General features: G+C 37.1%; 1 protein-coding gene across 1 annotated transcript in view; it reads left to right on the top strand.

The window, feature by feature from the left end:
- grid2 (glutamate receptor, ionotropic, delta 2) overlaps window positions 1-16,300 on the top strand; it is a 487,335-nt gene that overhangs the window by 87,394 nt on the left and 383,641 nt on the right. The window contains exon 2 of the mRNA XM_031760306.2: window positions 552-707. Within this exon, the coding sequence (XP_031616166.1) occupies window positions 552-707 (156 nt within the window). The remainder of the gene's footprint in view (window positions 1-551; window positions 708-16,300) is intronic.

The raw sequence follows: 16,300 nt of genomic DNA, 5'->3' as shown, positions 1-16,300 counted from the left end.
CCCCTTGTGGGGCAACTGTTTTGTCTGAGTCGGTGCCTTACACTAGGTAGATTTTGACATTGGAATGAACATTCATGTAAGCCCATTAGTCCCTTCTTTTTCATGCAGGATGCCAGATCAGGGGCTTAATACTTAAAGTCTATATTTCTAGACTTATTTGAAGCTGATTTCATGAATGTGGGTAATATAATTGGTTAAATTTTGCTGCGTTTGGTTTCCAATACCAGTATTACAAGGCAGTTAGCCATTTAAAGAATGCAAATGAAGGAGATTCCCTGTAAACACATTACTAGTAGTAGTGAGTAGTATTTGTAAGGGTTTTTTTTTCCGAAGGGGATGACGGTGGTTATATATTGGGGAACTCAAGCACAGGTGGAAAAGGCATCAGCAGTTTTTCTATAGGTAGGGTGAACACTAAATCCACTTGGATGGAATTATATTTTGAGTCATTTCTTTGAAGAATTCCCTTTGTAGATTACATACTTCAGAGTTCTGTAAAAATAACCCAAAAGATAATGCATTTTTTGTTTCTTTCCTTCTTCTTCTAATAGGTGCCATCTTTGATGAGTCAGCACGGAAAGATGATGAGGTGTTTCGCCTTGCTGTGGCGGATCTCAATTTAAACAACGAGATCTTGGAGACAGAGAAGATCACCATCTCTGTGGAGTTCGTTGATGGGAACAACCCTTTCCAGGCTGTGCAAGAAGGTAGGGAGATAATACCGTGCTGTAACATTTATGCATTGGACCAACAGGACTAATAAAATGTATCTGTTTCAAATTGAAATATGTTTTTCTTAAACATGTTGATGCATGCTCAGTCATCCAGGTAAGGAAATCCTCAAAAAGTTGATTCTGTTCATCTGGACGTAGAGTTTTCTCCCACTGTAAACGCTACGCCCAGATGAACAGAATCAACATTTTGGGGATTTTCTTAAATAGCTTTTCTTATATTGGCCTTATATAGGGATGGGTGTAATTCGGTGTTTGCTTCACATATTCCAAATTACACGTTTGCTTTAATTAGATTTTTTTTAAAAAGGAATCATTTGCGTTTATGTTGATACCCCAGCCCCTTTTTTGATTTTCTAATAATCCTTAATTGTTTATATAACACAGTTAAATACATGTATTAATTTCCATTTGATCCAATGCAGATATATTTAAAAATGTGTAAAATTTACAGTATTTCTACAGACAATCTTAATCTTGTTATCAGTGTAAAATTGAAACACATAAGCATGCGGTGCTTTCACAGTCATTTCAGCATTTTCCTGACCTATTCTATATTACGAACATAAACTGATTCGTGTGGGAAAAAAATAAACATTTGAAAAGTTGGCCAACTTTTAAAAATATTTTCTTTTTATTTTGCATTGCTGGCAGGCCTTTATGAGTTGACCTGCATCACAATCAGTTGAGGATATGAGTGTTTTTTTTTCCCTCTCTCTTTTTTGTTTTGGTTTCCAGCCAGTTTATTTAATTAAAATCTAGTTTGTAGAAGAAATTGACTCTGGAATGTTCATATTTTCAATCAGTGGACATTCTGAATTATACAACTTTTTTTCATCCATGTGGGCATTTATATTTATTACAAACTATGCCTGTCAGAGAGAGCTGCTGGTTCACAACCCAAACCAACAGGCTTGATTTTAAATTGGAATTCAATATGAAAAAATCACGTATAACTAAGCTTAGTTTGACTTGTTGACTTATCACTGTAGTAATAAGAAACAGGATTCAGTGAGGACTACTGGAGGTTTGTGCTTTTTATATGAACAGAAACATTTACAAAATTATTAAATCTGAGCATGTTTGCAGTGCATATACACTGTACAAAAATTGTTATTTTGTTTCCTTCCAAAGAGTCAGATTTTCTTTTAATTTTTCAGAGTGCTCTTTCCAAGGACATCCTCAGAGGAATGCCTTTATTTTGTTTGTTAGTTTGTTTGTTAAGCCACCAAACACTGACCTATGAATCATTCAAGCATAAACATCTCTCCCAAGGGATGAACCAGTTTTGTATCTACGCCTAACAGACAACTTAGCAAAGAACCAGTCTTAAATTGTAACTTTGGACACTATGTTACTAGCAGCCTGTCACAGAAACACATCATTTGTGTAGTTGTTTTTGTTTTTTTCTCCTTTCTTTAGTGCAATCTGTGAAGAATGCAAAAAGGAGATAGCAAGATAGTTTGACAGGCATAAAATGGTATTTTTGCACTAACAAGGTGATTCTGAAAGAGCTATCACTGTAGCCAAAAACTTGCCATATTTTGGTGTGCTGGATACCCTTAAAAAATTAAGGAAACTGGACAAATGGAGGAGAGAAGTGGGAGACCTGCAAAATTGTTTACCAGCAGAAAGATAGGATTTGATAGACATATCTTTAAGAAATTATAATAACTTAAAAGCAATAACAAGACCTGACATAGGACCTGTATCCTGATCCCTCATCAGAAATAGCCTCAATCAAGGGGAAACTGTCAAGAAGCCCTTTTTAAGGAAGGAAAATGGGGAGAAAAGGCTGAGGTATTCCAAATTAACCTCAGCAACTCAACATTATTCAAGCAGTGTGGGATCATCTTGACAGAAAATGGTACAAAAGTGTGCCAAGATTCAGAGAAGAGCTTTGAATGTCCTTAAAGACTGGGGAACTATTCTTGAAGACTAGTTTAAGAATTTATACGGTAGCTTGCCGAGGAGAGTCCAGGCTTTGTGGAAGAATGAAGGTGGTCATACCAAATATTGACTTTTAAGCTTGTTAGATCTGTACACATGGTATTCCCATGTATGCATAAAAAGAAACAACAGATAGCGCAACACTTTTACTAAGTATGTACACCATTTACCCATCTTTTTACTAGCAAATGTATGGTTGTAAAGCTCATTTAGTAGCTCATTTAGCTAGGATACAGATTTACGATGCAGCTCTTGAAGGATCCTAAAGATATAAATGTATTTTAATTGGGCATTAAGAACAGAAATAAAATATATTGACCTGACTGCTTTGTAGCAGAACAATGGAGTCTGAAACCCAATTCTTTTGTTTGTTTACCTGCTGATCACATGCTTAAACTCTTAGCAGCAACCCTTGTTCTCACCAATGGGCTCTGTAGCACAACATAAATTATGATAACCCAGAACATCATTAAAAATAAGCAGAGAGAGAAAGAATGTGTGGGTGTATTAATTGGCACTGTGACATAGCTGACAGTGCTACAGGGCATACATGAACAAACATACACAGTGAGCACACCATAACATCATGCAAGACGTGAACAAATAAACGTATACATTAACTTTAAGCTGGTGCTGCTGGAGATAGGAAACAAAAGAACCCAAGAATAGCTTTCTTTATAAACATTTACCTTCAACTTTCATTATTTTTATTTAAAAATTTATCTTAAAGTCATCATCATTGTTTTTAAACAGAAGGCATTGTGTGCTTAATGAAGTGTGCTGTGAAAAATTACAAGATGTAATTTAATGATGTGGACACTCAGTTCAGCTAAGCAACTTTGAATGACATGTTCACTTTATTGCTGTAAGCATTTGAATTCAGAAATATTGCAAATGACAAAATATAGGAATGAGGCAGAAATACTGGCACTGCCTACATGACTAATGAGTCATCTAACAACAGGCTGTGTCACACACATTCTTTTCTACTACACTGTGTGAATTGCTAATCAGGACATTTGTCTAAATTGTCTAATAGTCATCCAAAAGCCTGTGCAATATAAATACATTCCCAGCTATTGTCTTCCTCTCAGGATGTAAGGATTATCTGATTTTAGAAATGTCGTGGTTGATTCACTCTTACAAACATCTACTGTGTAGTACAAAATTCTTTCTATAGAACATGGAATTAACAAAATCCAACAATCAGGCTATCTTGAGCAGACACAACTGCTGCACATATGGGCCAGTATCCATGATTTGGGAACCATTATACTGAGTTCAAGTTTTTCACAGAGAAGCTCGTATTTTGGCACAAAGTGAAATGGAAAGACAAACTGATCGTCACACAAGCATCCATGTGCCTGCGATCGTTTTTGACTGGCGGGCTGCCTTAGAATAAACAGAGATTTGATCAAGGCACAATAATGAGCAGGCACAAAAAGAAAGAAACGGAGATCTAACATTTTGTTGTGATCCTGCTGCACCCGTGCTCATGTCCTTTTAGTTTATTTGCTTCGTCTGATACTTGTGCATACATCGTATTCATATTTATATTTGAAATATACTTTATAGTACACACAGTTGACTGTGATTAATTTGCAGCTTTGTTAAATTTACATACGTTGTAATTGGGATGAGGTTCAGCCCTTCCCCGTGACCCTTTATTCTACAAGCAGAAGAAGGTCAGTTAAGAAATTGTAGTAATTGCATATTTAAAAGTGAATTCAGAGTGATCAAATGCATACAGCTTGTTAATATTGCACCACAAAATCACTACAGACGATTTGCATTAATTAGTATTCCTTCTTTCAGTATTGGATCCCTTTTTTCTTATTGATTAAAGAAAACAGGTGAAGAGGAGGGTAGAATGGGTTCAAAGTTAGAAACGTGAATAAAACAGAATCACTGTTCTCACTTTGCAGTTTTTTTTTTTTTAAATTGACTTTAGAGATTTAAAAAAAAAAAGAAAGGGGAAAAAGCCCTGAATGGATTTCTAAGTTCTGACAGTTTTCATGTTAGGACTTAGAATCCCTTCCGTGATTTAATTAACTGATAATCAAATACAAAGAGCCCTATTATCAACATCCATTCACACACTTAAGTAAGAGCACACACACAAAACATTATATTAGCTTGGTGAAACAGAAAAGGGAAAAACAGAGAATACATCTGTGGGGTTGTTTGCATTTCACTCAAAACAGGCAGCAGGATTCATGCCCATAGCAAACAATGGTGCCCAAACTGTAAGTGTATCTCCATTTTAGAGATTCCCTCAGGGGAGTTTGTGTGGATGCATTGTATGTGCATGAGTGCATGTGCACTCGTGTACCTCTAAGAGCCTTGTTAAAGCTGTTGCTTTGATATAAGGGTCTACAGTGATGTTTGGTACTCAGGCTGTAATTCTTTGAAGTTCCAACCTTAGTCATTCCATTAGCTGGGCTCTACGTGCGTGTTTCTGCATTTGTTTCTTCCTTATTTATTTCAGTGAAACTGAGCAGCTTGAATCTCAAGTGTCTTATTTAGAATATTAGAACCGTGTGAAATAAAGACAGTGACTAAAGAGAGATGTGACAGCGCTCCAGGAGACTGCATTTGAATGCTTGCTCTTTGACCGGGCACACTAAGCCACCAGCATGCTTCTGAATCCTCCAATACGTGTCTTTATTTGTCCTTTAGTCTTGCTGATAGTGCACATTCAATGCACATTTTGCATTGAAGACTAAATTCAATTGATCTTTTAAAATTTGGAATCTAAAATGATTACTGATTAATAACTATTTTGCTTCTCTCTCTCTGTCGCTCTCTCTTTTTCCCTACTTTCATTTGTACTGGCTCCTACAGGCCTCAGAGCCCATCAGTGTGTTGGTCAGTCTGTCCAAACTTGTGGGCACTGCAAAAAATAAAAAATCTTCGCAGTCTTTCTGTTCTGGTACTGAGCATACTGCCTGTCATTTCTCTGCCAGTCAGCCTATTCTTCTTCTGTTTGCCCGGCTGTTAGTGTAGCTGTGGCTGCTGAACTTGTCTATCAGCCTATTTGTCTGGTTAAGTAGTGACATGGTTGACCTTGCCATTGCCTGTTTCTCACGTACTATAATTTAAATAGATTGGTGGCAATTTAAGTAGATTAAAAGTGGTGAATTACACTGCTTCAAACAGAAGTACTATTTAACTATTCGTTTTCTCTGTTATGAACCTTATAAGCTACAATTAGCACATTTTCAGAAATTACTTATATGCATTTCACTTATCTTTTTGCTAACTTACAGGCCACCAGTGAAAAATATTCGAATTTGTTGCCATATAAATTCAAAATTTAGTGGCACTAAATGGGCTTTTCATGAGGGATTTCTAAAGATAATTGACAATAAATGTCAAAACCTACTGCAGTCAGAAGTATGAACAGCAGCATAAACAACATGTTGTCTTTAAGGGCTAGATTTACATACATGAGCGTGGCAATTTGCTCCTCGCCTTTCAGTCACTTTATGGCGCCAGTCTAAGTGTAATTAGCACCAGATTTGCAAAGGTAGTTGCTCATTATGCAATCAGCACTTGGGACTCTCTCTAAGACACATTATGTGTCTGAAGCAGAGGCTGGTGGATGCAGTTCAGTAGAGGGATTAGTTGGAGATCACCAAGCTAAAAAAAAAGTCATGATGTAATAATGCTGTAGGGCAGAAGGTTCAGCAGAATCTCGGATGTTTCAAATCTCAGTGGAAGTGACAGGTTAAAGAAGCCAGGTTCATGATCCAAAGAATGCAATTTGCCAGATTTTAGTGATATGTAAGATTTATAAACAAAGCAAGTTCAGGTCCACACTCTGCATCTCTTCTGTCTTTTGTACAGTCATTTATATACGATTTGGTTGATTTATTATCTTAGGTTTTTTTTATGCATAAATAAATATCACAAAATGCGCCTCTTAGTCATTAGAGATGTTAGGTAGTTTAATTTAGTAATTTATTTTTCAAAGGTGTGACAAATTCTTTGACCTACAGTAAATCTAGGAAAGTAAACCAGTGTCATATTTAAAAACAGAATTTCCATGTTTTTATACATAAATAGACTCTACCATTAAAAAGGACAAAAAATAAGTGTCTGTAAAGGTTCTCGGTCATCCAGGTCATTGTAGTCTAAGGAGCTTGGAAAGAGAGAGTCTTGTCCAAGTGCGACATCCCAGTGTACTTCAGACCGAGCCACACACTCAAAAACTGGTTCATCCCAAAGACAGAACTACTAAACACAAACTTAACAACGTAGTATGTCCTGTACAGTGTAGCGAGAAATGCTTAGACCTCTACATTGGAGAGACCAAACAGCCACTTCATAAACGCATGGCACAACATAGACGAGCCACATCGACAGGACAATACTCAATGGTCCATCTGCATCTAAAGGACAAAGGTCACTCTTTCGAGGATGCAATGTTCACATTTTGGACAGAGAAGACAGATGGTTTGAATAAGGATTGAAAGAAGCCATCTATGTCCACTGTGAACAACCATCTTTGAACAGACGCGGTTTACGACACCAACTGTCTGCCATCTATAATCCAGTTTTGAGATCCCTTACCATCCTGGGCCTTTTGACCTCAGGAAATCACATGATAGGGTGTGGCAGGGTTCCACAGCGGGTTCACGCGAAACCTTGGCTGATTATGACCTACACCCGTTTTCACACCTTGGCTCGTGTGATTAGGTAGAGGATCATTAGTGGGTTTATTGTCCCTCTTTGGGGAACACTCCCATAGGGCTTAAATCTGGGACTCTCCACCCTAGAACTGAAGAAGCTTTTCGGATGAGAAGTGAAACGCCTTCAAGAAACCAGACGCTTTTCTTTCCAAGCTCCTTAGACGACTAAAAATATGGTTTACGTCAGTTTGTTTCCATAGAGAGTGAATTCAGATTTTTTTTTCCTGCTACTCACTTCAAGATACATGTTGATAATACATGTCAAAGTCACAGCAAATACATAAGATAATATAAACCACAGTAGAGTGTGCCTGCTAATTTTAATTGAGAGACCACCACATCTATATCTAAATCTGCATCTGTGCTACAGTACATCTGAACTGCTGAAAGTAATCTCTAAGCCATAAAGGATAAGAACTGTTACAGCAAAGTGAGTTATAGAAAAATGGCACATGTCAGTATCTGCATCTCTAAAACTGTAGACCATTCTATAAAAGAGCTGTCCAAATAGATTTGAGTCTCACAGAAAATTATGTCTTTGAATGATTTATTCAGATGATTTACTGCTCCCTTTACCTGATGGCCGTGTCTGTGTGTGTGTGTGTGTGTGTGTGTGTGTGTGTGTGTGTGTGTGTGATTGTACAGAATTGTGTCAGAAGTGTGCAAAGTGGCTTGGATTTAATCACACACTTTCCCTCCCTTTTGCCATCCTGTGTGGCACTTAATTGTGGGTCTGCTCCTGTCACTTATATTCACATTTCACTCCCTACCCGATATCTCTAATTTCTATAGTCCATCCACACTAGACACTAGTTGTGGAACAGGTGGAGCTTTCTGTGGGGTGGGTTATTTGTATGTGTGTGTGTGTGTGTGTGTATGCATGTCAGCCTGCCCGTTCACGTCTCTATCGATTAAAGCAATGAGAATCACCTAATTGGATAACAGTCTATGGAAAAGTGGGGGGTGAGGAAATGGAAAGCAGGAGGAGACCACAGGAGGGAGGGAACTCAATAGTTGTCTCAGCTTATTTTTCATCTCAGCTTAGTCTTGACACAGAGGGCACACAGCTGCATTTACATGCACACTGCCACACACTGTGATTTAGGGGAAAGAAAGCAAACAAATATCAAACCAACAAGCAAAAAGAAACATAAAAATATTGTACCTTTTCTAGAAGGTGTGCAGAATTATGACAGAGCTTGCCAGCATCACTGGCTGATATCTACATAATTTAATTGAATCACTAATATTTAATGGTAAATACTGTAATAGCTAATTATTTTATGTATAGAATGACTAATCTCATCACATGACTGCAAATGATCCCTCAATTATACTCACAGTACAGTACACTGAGTACAGCGTGTCAGCTGCTTTAAATATATGAGAAAATCTCCTCATTCCCAAGATCTCAAATGTTTTCCTAGAAGTCAAAATTCCCAAGCAATTCCCATGTTTTGTTTGCTGACACTTTTAAGTTATTCATAAAGTGAAAGTCGTGAACATTCATTCCATTGTTGTTGGAGTTTTTTTGCCTTTCTTTGTTTGATATTTTTTAGTTGATTGCGCATTGATTTTCTTTCAGTTTTGGACTGTTGAACAAACAAAAAGCTATTTGGCAATGTCACAACAGAGCTTTTAATTAATTATCTGACAATTTACACAACAGCAGATCCTGTGATACTTTTTACAATCTTTTTACATTAGTTTTCTTTTTAAAAAATGCATTTATTGTACCGTCAATCGGTTCTCAGACAGATCAGCACCATGGACAGTGCCAAACCTCACACATTACCTTTTTGACTTGCCTTGGACTTATGAAAAAATTGGCTACAAGCAATGAAAGGTTGCAGACACTACTATAGTTGTTTCAAAGTGTATTTGCTTCAGCACATAAAGAATTAGCCTTAAATTGACAGTTTTTACATATTCAATCAGTCTACATTGAATAATAAAATATTTTGCCATATGTATTATTTTGCAAAGTTATTTGATTGTGTGTGCCCTAATTATGCTTTCATATGTATCTAGAATATGACTAAAGTAGCCTGGAGCCTGGGCAAAATGAACAAGCCTTGGACACCACACGTCATGTCCATGAGAAAAATAAATAAATATGGCAAAAGTCTAGAGTAAATCGGGGCAACTGTGTAAAACTATTTCTAAAGCTTTGATTCTTCATGAGAACACAGTGGTTTCCCTAACTAACTAAGAAGAAGAAATGGGCAAAGCAGAGTAAGAATGAAGGGTTTTGATAGAGGAGGTGACCAAATACGCAGAGAACCTGTACAAAGAACAGCCATGTTAGAACACTGTCTTGTTGTAGTGGTGCTTGACAGAAGACAAAAGGCTTTTCGTTATAAAGCATTTAACAACTGACGTAGTCATTTAACAGGCCTTCTTTAAGAACTCAGACACCATGTGGGAAGGATTCTCTGCTCTGATAAGTAAAATATAACGATGCTTGGCAGAACTCCAGGCATTATGTCTGACATGCACCAGAGACTGCTCATTACCTCACTGATATCATCACTAAAGTCAAACATGATGGTGGTGATAGCATCATTTTGTAAAATTCCTTCCCAGTGGCAAGGATGAGGAGAATGGTCAAAATTTCATTTGCTTGCATGCAAATATTCTTGAAGGAAGCCAGCTCCAGAACACAAACAGTCTAAGATTGGGGCATCCGTTAACCTTTAAAGTGAAGTTAAGTGATTTTTATAACACATTTAAAACAACAGGAGAACCAAAATATGCTTTCCAAACAGATTCATTTATTTTCCAGGTCGCCAGAAAAAAAAGGAAATTACAAAACAGAACTCTCATAAGTATAATGAAGCAGTTCAGCAGTGAACAAAAAGCATGCAGCTCCAACAGTGAGGTCAGCGTGAGTCAGGATGAGTCTTTGACTGTCAGGGTAATGGACTAATGGGCAAAAAGTCAATTTCATTAATTTAAAAGGAATTAAAGTGAAACATCCCTAAATGACCTTACATCTTTTTTTTTGTTACATCTTTAACTTTCACATAATGTGAGTCTGTTTTCATTAAAAACACCACCATGAGTTCTATGTTGTAAAAGTGAATTCTTGCAGGAATCCTATTTTAGTTCTTGTTGGATTTTTGGTTACATTGCAAACATTAAAAGTATATTAAACTTCAGATATAGTGGTTTCTGAGTAGAGAATAGCAATGCACATGATGTGAATATGGAAGCACATTTACAAGCTTTTACATAGTTCACAATCTACAACATTGCTTATCATAAAAGATCATGGCAGTGTTTTTCCCCCCAAATATTTTCATTTGTTAAAATGACACAAGCTATAGTGGTGGAAATGTTTCAGCAGCAGTGAAGATTAATTAAACGGGATGCTAATGCAAAATAGGATGTGTATAAAAATTAGAAAATGCTCCATCTTCTTAAGATCTTAATTAAAGTTTTAATGGATTAGAGTGACTAAAATATATTAAGAAGGTTTTTCATCTTTTCTATATATATTCTGACACAGAAGTCGTTGTGATTCACAGGAACGATGTGGTATTGTGCCAATGTCAGCATGAAGCAAATGCCTTTAGGGTGTGAGAAACATTTGACTGCATGAGCGTGTTGAGAATAACTCAATCAGACTTTGCCGTGTTGATGAGTACACTGTGGTATGTAAACATGAAACACGAAAAAGCAAAAGCCTGTACCATAATTGTGGGACTTACCATGTATGTCTCATCCCAGATATGTTCATATTGTACCGGCAATGTTTAATAATCATTCATTTCTTTTCTGAAGGATCCATTTTGCCCAGAATGCAAAAAAGGAAGACTTGAATTCTGTTATCAGGCTATTTTGAATTTGTTTTCTGAATATTTCAGTCTTCTCCATCTGTAAAATATTAATCTGGCATTTAAATGATTTAGACAACCCCACACCCCTCTGTTGGAGCCTCAGTCTGTATTCCAAACATAAACAAGTGTCCTTATCAGCAGCATAGTCAAATCCCTGATTTAGAAGCATGTATGCTGTAGCACTAGACCTTTGGTACAGAATTCAGTGACCTGTAAAGTGCAAGAGGAGGGAATGGTATTATGTTTAGAACTTGAGGCGTCTTGATTTAGACTTCTTCTCATGTTTTCACACCCACACTATTCAGTCCATTTAAATAAACTCCGGTTCATATTTACCTTTGGTGTGGATCAAACATAGTAATCAAAACAAGCAGTTTGTTTGAGAGTCCAAACTAATTACAAACTAATTACTACAAGTTTGAGCTAAATGCCTTCCCCTAGCCTGGTATACTTTGCAGTCTAGGATGTGGAACAGAGTACTCAAAGTGTTTGATGTTGCCCAAATAAATATAAATTTTAGGAGTAAATTCAATGACATTCCAGAACACATCACCTTTTCCTTGTATTTACTTTTGTTGCTCCCACCACAAACACATCGAGCCAATAAATAGACTGAATGTTCTCACATGGGTTGTAGTGATGCATTATGGATCACTTTCAATTCACCCCAAGTTTTCTCTGTGAATCGAAACCAAACTATAGGAAAAAGCAACAGGTTTACAAACTCTTCCACTGATTCAGACCAGAGTAAATAAGGTATAGGTGTGAAAATGCACTAAATCTCAGAAATACGGTTCAACCTTGTTGTTGTGGTTGAACTGTTGAGTCATTGTGCTCATTAACAAACACATATAGTATTAAATGGAAAAGGCTTTTCACGTTGAACGTTTCTAGTTAAAAAATTGCATGTGATACAAATCTTGAAGCTAATTTTTCAACCACTGATTATTTTCCTAATTTCATGTCAACCTGATATGGAAAACAATCAATTCAATACAAGGAGTAAACAGCTCGTGCATTAAATTAGCACCCAATGGAGGTATTTCCCTTCTCACCCCTGGGAGGGGTTAGCGGTCCTCACTAATCACAATTTGTTTTAATTATGTTTTATAAAGTGTGGCTAAAATCTGAGGCATGGGCCTTTGCCGAGCATTTACATGGCACAGTAGTTTGATTTATTTGTCCTATGTCTCATGTTTTATGTAGGTTAAAATAATAATCCACAATAATAAAATAACTTATCATCTTAATTGACCATATATTTATAGTTCCCTGCCTTCCTATAATAGATTAAATTGATCTGCCATGAGAAGACGATAAAAAAAATCCTGCCATGATTCACTTTTATGAAAACATATTTACATCCTTCCTCATATAAGTGATAAACAAGTCCTTGCTAAAAATAAAAAAAAAGCAATCTTTTTCAACATTAGCATTATTTCATTTAAGGCTACATTTGATTAATACAACCACAATTCAATTTTCCTTCAATGACATCATCTAGGAGATGCATTTAAGGCTGCTAATACAAAATAATATAAAATGTACTTGATTCATTTGAGGAGTTAGTTATGTATTTTTAGTTTTCATTGTTTATATTGCAAACTTTCTCCTTAAAATAAATTACCCATTCAAGTGTCAAATAAAGGAAGTGTTAATGCTCATATTTAGGCACCTTCTTTGTTGAGTTGTGTAAACTGTGTGATTGTGTTTATTCTCACTTTAAGTGACACTTTGTTCAAACTAATGAGTGCGCTCGTCTCCTATATGATATGGCAAAACAATCTGATTGGAAAAGCAAGTGCTGGCTCTCAGAAAAGACTTCAAACGCAAAATGAAATATCTCTTGCTTTTAGTTATACCTTCTTATTTAGGCTTTATAAGAAGGCAGTGTTCTGAATATTGCGTAATTTGAACAAAGACTGTTATTGAAAGCCGGTGAGTTGTTTTTGTGCATTATGGAGCCCTTCACTCAAACGCTGAAAAAAAAAACCAAGGAAAAAAACAAGAAGTTTTTTTTGTCTTCAAAGGTGGTTTAAAACTTCATCTATGGCAGAAATGCAAAAGTTTTCTAGGTTATATTTCTGTTCTGACATCTTTTAGTAATGTACTCATTTGTTGTTCTACATCACATAGACTGTCACATCTACACTTTGCTGCATTTCTGTACTGGCTTAGTATTGTGCTTGCATCAGTTTGACACATGCAAGGCAGACTTACACGAAGATTATAGAAAAGAAACCGGAGGTGGCAAAAGTACAGACTTTCTTTAGACTAGGTAGACGAGGTAGACTTACTGAGTCCCCGATGCTCCGCGAGAGGTTTGTCGCAAGCTGGGTGACATATTTTTTTAATACTCAAATTTCCCATCGAGAGGGCCAATGTGCCTTTATCATCTTCCATATTGAGTTGATTGGTTCAGCTGCCCGTCACTACCAGATCAACTGCCCATTTGCACAGGTAACTCTACTTGGACAAACTGCCCGAAATGCGTTGACAGAAACATTTCAGGGATTTTGAGTCATTCTGCACTCCAGATGTGTTAATTGCGTTAAAAACTTTAATCGCGTTGACCGCGATGGTGGATTAATTTGCGTTAACGCATTAATTTTGACAGCACTAGTTCTCAAAGTAAGAAAGTACAAAGTGGCTACTCGAAGGACAAATATACTAACCATTCTTGTACAAAGGTCTGTTATGTAGAACACAATCAGTGAAAGATAATTTGAAAAATTAACTATTTTCGGTTGCCTGCATAGTAGAGGGTGACTTTGCCTCCACGATTCGGCAGGTGGGGTAAATCCCAAGCTCTGTGTAGTGGCTCAGCACAGGGAAAAGAATTACAAATCACAATAATTTCTAACGAGAGTGCCAGTAGATTTTCTTGGTGTACATGACATGATTAGCTTGGATTTACACAACTGAATTCAACAAGATGTACGCAGTTTGACATGTTGGCTGATGTTCATCTCATACACTGACACTAGACTGTTTAAACTATCTTTATCTAGACAGTATACAGTTGGTATAAAGTTGGAATTCAGTGAATTAATATAAACATCATGATCTTAAATGCAAATTCATCCGTGCTACACTTGATGTAACCTAAATCTGACCATGAGCACCACAGCCAGTCCAGCACAGAGCTTTACTGTGAATTCACCACAGTACTGCAAACAAACCTGTTTATGTGAAGAAAACTACCAGTATTTTCAAGCAACATTTGAATAACACAAAGTTAAGTCACTGAGCAGCCCTTAACTTTAAATATAACCTCTCTTCTTCCTCTCCTGTTCTGTTTTTCCACATCTCTGAGTGAAGTTAGCTCTCACACTTTTCTCTTCCTGGAAATACAGCAGCTGGACCTATAGCTAGCAACACACTGTGTGACAAACTGCACTGACAGTTTGTGTATTTGCTGATGTTTGTTGAGCTTTGTTGAGCGGCAATCGCTTCATGCTTCCTCCTTTTCTCTTGTGCTAGCTAGATCCTGAACTATCACAAACGCAACTTACGGACACCTGGACCTCTTCCGTCCCACCTTAACTCCTGAACATAAATGCTATGAATGAGACCTCTAAACCTAGTAACGAGTTTGTTTGGACAATGTAACGAGTATATAGTAGAGCTATTTGATTAAAAATTTAGGGAATAAAACTAAAAAGTTGTCAGAAAAATAAATACTCAAGTAAAGTACAGATACCTGAAAATTATTCCTAAATACAGTAACCAATTATTTGCACTACTTAATTTGCAACACTGATAGAAACTGACGCCCGTATAATTTATTCTTATGCCCCATTGTCCTCCTTTCCTTCCTTCTTCCACAGATGGATGGATGTTTCTATCCATCCTCCGCATTCTGTCTTCATTCTCCAATGAAAATGCACAGAGCAGTCAGCTGCCATAGAGACCAACGACATCTCTTTTTCTGAGGCCCTTCCATCACTCAGAGCTCAGATGCCCTCCTCCTGTTTGCCATCCTGCCTTGATTTGTCCATTTATCCAACTGCCAAACAAATAACTGTATACACAGTGAAACATACACCTACACAGATCCACTTATACAGAGGACATGGTGGCTTTCGTGATGCACTGACATTTCCCAGCTCATTCTTCTTTGCTAGATTTATCCGTTTGTCTGTCTGCTGTAGTTATGGCTGAATTTCAAAGATGTTAACATCTCTTCTTTAATCTTTATCCGTTCCCATCTTTTTTTCTCATCTCTCTTTTCCACTTTATCTTTTTCTCTTTCAATCTTTGCTTTATTAAGTAATGAATGGCAATAATTCAATTAACCTCCTATTTAATCATGGGTGGGGGTGGAGGGTATCCATGGCAACGCTGACATTTTACAAGAGGCAGTTTGATGTTATTTTGTGCGTGTGTGCGGAGTCCAGCAGCTGACAGCTGGGCACAAACCAGTTCCAACCAGACTTTTGGAGCTTTGAGTAATGTGTGTGTGTGTGTGTGTGTGTGTGTGTGTGTGTGTGTGTGTGTGTGTGTGTGTGTGTGTGTGTGTGTGTGTGTGTGTGTGTGTGTGTGCTCAATTGGTGGTAGGTCTGTTGATTGGTTGGTAGATAGAAAGTGTCATTTGAATAGAAGTCAGAAAGAGAGGACTAGGTTTCCTTCCTGCCCCTGCTGAGCATTGACCAATGAAAACTCTCTTTTCCTCTACATGGCTGCTTGACAGCCAACTTCCCCATTTACAAAGTTACAAAGTTGTCTTTGTCTTCACTGTAGATGGGGGAACGATGACTGTGAAATTATTTTGCTGTAACTTCTTTTTTCAAGTTAGCACTCAATAGCAACGCTCCCCTGGAGGGACATCATAATTTCCCTCCTCTGCACACAGTGCAGCACAGTCTAGCAACTGGCAAAAAATGATATTGATCCTTGCTCATAATACACTGTGACATATCTATGAATAACCCCAATCCAACACCCATTTTATATGCCTTTTATATGAACAATAAAGCATGTTGTATTGGTGTAGATGTCACTGTTTACTGTGGTTACTTTGTTAAACTTTCAAACACATATCACTACAATTACATTAAGAGGTATTAGAACTAAATAATTT

This window comes from Oreochromis aureus, linkage group 12 (assembly GCF_013358895.1).
Source record: "Oreochromis aureus strain Israel breed Guangdong linkage group 12, ZZ_aureus, whole genome shotgun sequence".
Lineage (NCBI taxonomy): Eukaryota > Metazoa > Chordata > Actinopteri > Cichliformes > Cichlidae > Oreochromis > Oreochromis aureus.
Note: the sequence above shows the minus strand (reverse complement) of the source record. Positions and strands in the feature narration are given on the sequence as shown.